The 6,000-nt window shown below is 41.2% G+C and overlaps 1 protein-coding gene across 1 annotated transcript in view; it reads right to left on the bottom strand.

Annotated features, from left to right (window-relative positions):
- Nucleotides 1-3,848: 3,848 nt before the first annotated feature.
- LYST (lysosomal trafficking regulator) overlaps nt 3,849-6,000 on the bottom strand; it is a 65,759-nt gene continuing 63,607 nt past the window's right edge. Inside the window, 1 exon segment of the mRNA XM_017745202.1 lies at nt 3,849-5,968. Within this exon segment, the coding sequence (XP_017600691.1) occupies nt 5,830-5,968 (139 nt within the window). The 3' untranslated portion in view covers nt 3,849-5,829.

The raw sequence follows: 6,000 nt of genomic DNA, 5'->3' as shown, positions 1-6,000 counted from the left end.
AGGCGCTAGGGATCAAGCGATCATCCAGGTATTTATCAAACAGAATCACACATCACAGAATCAAAATCAATTAGGTTGAAAACGATCTCTGAGATCATCGAGTCCAACCTTTGATCGAACACCACCCACTGTCAGCTAGACCATGGCAATAGGTACCATAGCCAGTCTTTCCTTAAACACATCCGGGGACAGTGACTTTGGCACCTCCCTGGGCAATCCATTCCAATGTTTAATCACCCTTTACGTGAAGAAATTCCTTCGACTGTCGAAACCGAACTTCTCCTGGCACAGCTTGAGGCCATTCCCTCTCATGCCATCACTTGTTACCTGGGAGAAGAGACCGACGCCCACATGGCTCCAGCCTCCTATCCGGTGGTTGTAGAGAGCGATAAGGTCTCCCGAGTTTCCTCTTCTCCAGGCTAAACATCCCAGCTCCTGCAGCTGCTCCTCACAGAACCTGCGTTCCAGACCCTTCACCAAGTTAATTTCCCTTCTCTGCACATGCCTCAGCACCTCAGTGTCCATCCTGAACTGAGGAGCCCAAAACTAAACACAGAATACTCAAGGTGCAGCCTCACCAGTGCTGTGCACCGTACAGTCGCTGCCCTTGTTGGGGAAGATGAAACGGGAAAGCCTTATAAATATGATTGCCTGACAAAAGATTTTGGGAATATGAAAACTACAGGCAACATCGAAATGAAAGCCACTTTTGAAATACTAAGTCTTAGTTACTGAACAACTGGAAAACAATGGTATGGCCGACTGAAGGTAATCCCCTCTTGATGGAACAATACCCTCTGCTTGCAGGCAGGTCCAAGGGTCAGAGCAGACCCTACTAGCTCAGCAGAAGGGGTCCAAAGAGTAGTTTTTAGAAGTTAAGATGTAACACTCTATGGTAATATAAGAACTCTTATAGGCTGTATGTAAATGCTATAGGATTTGTATCTTGTATTAGATTGGTTAGTGACAATTAGAATATTCAGTACAGAAGATGATTTATTGTATTGTAACCAGGACTTCATCACTTCTTCATTCTCACTCTCTCTCTTACTACTTCTTCTTCACTCTCTTTGCTCTTACGCTCTCTCTCTCTCTTACCCGCTTACTCTCTTGCTCTCTTGGGCCTGCTCCAAGCTGAGTCTGGCAGCTCTGAGCAGTGCCCCTATACCCACGCCCTTTGCAATAAACCGCATGTTCAAAGATCTGCCTATAGAGATCTCTCGTCTCCGACCGTCCGTAACCTACAATCTGGCGCCCATCGTGATTGCCGAACCCACACCCAGAACCTACAGCCCTGATCCTTCTGGGCACGCTATTTGTGATACAGGCCAGGCTGCCATTGGCCTTCTTGGCCACCTGGGCACAGCTGAGTCATGTTCAGCACCTCCAGCTCCTTTTTCACTGGGCCACTTTCCAGCCACTCTGCCCCCAGCCTGTAGAGCTGTACCTCAAACATCAAAGCCCGAAGGGCACTGGGATTTGGGGTGAGAGCCCACAGTGCCTGTCCCGCCCTCACAGCGAACGTAGGAAAGATGAAGTAAAAAGCCTGCCATGAGGAATGGAACTGCTGGGGGAAAGGGGCTGCTTAGACTCACCTTGTCAGGGCTACTATGTCAGAACAATACAATTCAGCTTCATAGATCAATTTTTATATGCTTCTCCCTATAAAAGCTGTATGGATCAGCAGCATTTAAAAGTGCCAATTAACATTTTTAACTGAAAATTTTGTCAGCTGCAAAAACCCATTGGCAGGAGCACCAGAGTCTCAATAATTTGTTCCCCAGTAAGGTGGCTGTTCCCTCTGGAGAGGCGTAGGTTTTCTCCTACCCTGCCCTCAGCACTATTTTGCATTCCATGATAATGGAGCAGAATTTCCAAGTAACATTTGTTTTCTATATGAAAGAGAACAAGGAAGAGCCCTATTTTTAAAGGTGCTTCAAAGCAAAGGCAACCTCTTCTGAGACGGAGTCAACGGCTTTTGGGACAGTGGCGTGGCAGAAGGAGATGCAACAGGAAGAAGGTAAATATCACTAAATAGAAATAGGTAAGTTCATAAGCTTCCTACAACCAGAGTTCCAGAAACTGATGGAAACCTCACTGGCCTATGCTGCTGCTCTTTCATTCATGTTCAACCACATCAGCAGCCTACAAAAGGCCCCATTTCATAGGCAAAGGATTTACACGCTGTTAGACAAACAACACCTGTTAGATGGTTCTAATCATGAAACCGTTGTCACTCCCAATATTTTTACCACTGGATTCTAACAATTTTATGACTTAAGCTAAAATCTAAAGGTGGGAAATGGCTGTTTTAAAACATATTTGCATCATATATTACAGAGATATTTCTTTTAAATTGCTTTCTTTTAAATCTGCAAACTCTTACCTTCCACCACAACCAGGAGTCTCCCCTACAGATTCTGAAGGCAATACCCATAAAACTAACACAAATTTCTATTCCTTGAATTTACACAAACTAGCCCCTAATGAGTCTTATATGGGCTTCAGTCAATTGCATTAGAGAATCAGGATTTTAATTTTTTTTTTCTGGGAATGCTAGCTCAAAGCTGGAAACAGTAAGCAAGCTCCTGTTTTACTCAATTCCTTTCTGGTGTGTAGTCCAGAATAGTTTAAGAAGAGTCTAATCAGAGCAGCCACATTTAATTTTAATCCATTTTCAAAATTGCAAAGTACACAATAGAGCCTATTACAGAAACCCAGAAGCAAAATCAGTGCCTTTCTGACCCCACTCCAGAGCAGTAATGGCTAATAAATCTCTAAACAATGGCCATTTGTCAGTAGTTTGTAACTTACTGCATTAAGTAGCTACTACAGTAGCTAAGGAAAAAGAAAAAAACTGTCTGCATGTATAGAGGCTTAAATATTTCAGTGGATATTTTTCAAGGCAAGCAGAGCTTTGAAACAGTAATTGTTTGATTGCTTTTGTGATAGACTAGCAGCATATGGAAGCATGACTTCCATTTTCATATGCAAGATGGAAAAAAACCCCAATATAGCCTTGAGCAAAACAAGGCATGAAGAAATTGAAAGGTAAACTGAAAGCTTGTTAGTAGCAAGCCAGATACTTCCCCCACTGCTCCATTAAGTTATCTTCTATTATTATATTTTGCTTAATTCAGTTCAGAGTTTTGTTTTTCCTCCTGTTCAGTGTCATGGGTTTGTCTAAGCACTGGATCTCTAAATGCAAGATCTGGGCTGCCTTTCAGTAATGGGTTGGAGACTCCTTCTCCCTACCACAGGTGAATACCCAGCTATTGCCTCCCCTTTCTTTCTCATGATGTCTCTGCACTACCAGAACATAAAGGCCTGGGTTTACCCCAGAATCCTGCAATCAGGCAGATAGGCCTTTCCCCATGAACCTCTCCCAAATCCTGGCTTTCTAGAGAAAGAGCCTCACAGCCTGTCAGATGCCTTCCCGAGATCCCAGTCTTGCAGTTTCCACCTCTCTAAGAATCCAGAGAGAAGCTGCTTTTCTGCCTTTGCAGCTCAGACAGGTTTTCAGTGAGAAGGCAGATGGAAGGAAGGGGAATGGCTCTGCTTCGAGAGCCATCATTTCATCCAAATTCTAGTCATGCATCATATGGGAAGGAAGGACATGTGCCCACATGTGCAAAGTGACATGCCCAGAGTTTCCCACTTCCCGTCTTACACTGTCTTACCCCCTTCAGTTTAACAGACACAGGATGTAGTCCATAAACAACTTTCCCACTTCATGATTTTTAAAATATCAAAGACATGGGAATCAGCAGACTGATCTGGAGCAAGGTGTGAAAAATTCCCTAAAAGAAGAAAGTTGCAATTAAGCCAAAGACGTGTTTCTAATCATCTCAGAATGGTTTGGTACAAAGATCTGTTTATTACCCAACAATGTGACAGTGTATATACAAATACAGTGTGGAATGTGACATTTACAGGAAATTTAAGTACACCATGCACAGACACTATTGCAATGTTATTTTAATAGTTCCAGAATATTAAGCTGAATAAATATTCCTTGCTTCAAAAAATCATTTTTACTTTTACATAAAAATATATAATATTGCACTCTTTACAAGGCCAGCAGTTTTGCATATCGGTTTGTAACAAGTGGAATTCTACTTTATAAAAAAATAAGCCTTTGTGAGCAACACCCCAAAACAGGGAGCACAAAAGCACCCCAAACCCATGATGTTTGGTCTTTTTTCTCTTAAACAAAGCACATCACATCAGCATGAGCCAGGAAGCTTTTCAGTCTGTATTTGGACCTTACATTAACATTTAGACAGAGAAAAATATGACTAAAGCCATCCCATACAATGCTGCTACAATAATATGCAGTTTAAAATTCAATCCATATAGTATGCAGCCACTTGCTTAACTGAACCAATGATGAGTCTTTGTGTCATGAACTATGAGAATATTTTTCTTAGTTATTTCTAGTTTGAAAAGTTCTTCAACCAGGAAGTCTCAAGAATTTCTGAAGACTATTTGGAATTTTCAAAAGAAGTGTGAAGATTGCTTGTGTGTGTGCGTCACCTTCGTCACAACCTGACAATTTCACATAAAGTGTTCTGAAAGCAGATGAGCTTTAAACATGAGAAGATACAGCAGTTTGAATGGCAATAGCAGAAGATGTCAGAGATGAAAAAGCAAAGCAATTTAAAAGGAAAATGTAACTACATCAGACTTGAATAGCATTCTTGCTTTACCATTCACATGACTAGTAGGCACTCACTCACGGTGTCAGGTTTAGAGGTCTTCTAATCCACCAGCTGAAATACTAATTTTTCATCTGGCCTAAGAATTCAAATTTGTTAAGCCTTTCACAAGAGCGGCTTATTTTTTACCCCTCAAAATAGCACCCAGGAATACACAACAAATTTGCACAGTGTATCTGTGTAAACCTTTCCAAATCATCTGATGCTTGTGAACATTGATTATTCAACCAGTTAGATTCAAACATTTTACAGTGTATTGAACCTCAATGACACTAGAGCAGGAGCACATCTATGCCTTCTTTAACACCTCTTTTCAGAGTTCTGGAAGAAAAGGTCTGTGTGTACATAATAGATGTTCTTCCACAGAACTGCGATAGCCAACTATCACAAAGTTAGGCAGTTCACACTGCACTGGGATCTAACCAGTGTGTTTCATGATGCCATGAGGTGTCTGCCCATCACTAAGACAAATATTTTACTTTCATCTATTGCAAAGACTATTACGTTAACAGAGAAGATGGCAAAAATTACAAATATAAAGATAACAGAAATTCAATTTTTAGCATTACAATACCATAAATGGTGCAAAAAGCACCTACTAGGTTCTTTGCTTCTCAAAAAAAGCAATTTTAAGTGGTCATTGATTTTTAAGTTTTGGATTGCTTATCCTGGAGCTAACCGTACCACACTCAACTAATCAGATATACATATGCTGACATTTGAATAGATATTTACAGAATTGATGCTGCTGATATTTTACAAACGAAGAGGGGGGAATAAGCATAATCAATTTTTTTTAAATACTTCTGTGCAAGAAGTGATTTAAAAAAATATTGTTGGTGTTTTATATTGCAGCATTGAGCATTTATTAGTCACTTTGCTGGCATTGGATAATATGACCAGAGCTTTCTGCTGACCTGGATATGCTTCAAGTTTGTGCATGCACATATGCAATCTTACAACCACCTCAGGCTGCTCTTTTAAAAACACCCCTTCTATTCAGTCATTCTAGAGACATTCAAAGTACTTCAAAGTCCAGTTAAATAAGAGATCCTATAACCTATCTTGGATTAAAGTGCATCAGAGACATGAGTTAGCAGCAGACCCACTGTCACCCAGCTGCATAGCTGCTGAGGAAGGAGTAGAACATGGGCAGCTTCAAGCGCTGCTGGTCCTTGCGGCACCAGGCGATGACATTCCCATCACTGTTAGCTGTGAACAAGTGATGACCGTCGCAGGAAAACGTAAGGCTGCAAAACAAGAAAAGAGTCTATACCAGATG

Source organism: Corvus brachyrhynchos, unplaced genomic scaffold (assembly GCF_000691975.1).
Source record: "Corvus brachyrhynchos isolate BGI_N302 unplaced genomic scaffold, ASM69197v1 scaffold70, whole genome shotgun sequence".
Lineage (NCBI taxonomy): Eukaryota > Metazoa > Chordata > Aves > Passeriformes > Corvidae > Corvus > Corvus brachyrhynchos.
Note: the sequence above shows the minus strand (reverse complement) of the source record. Positions and strands in the feature narration are given on the sequence as shown.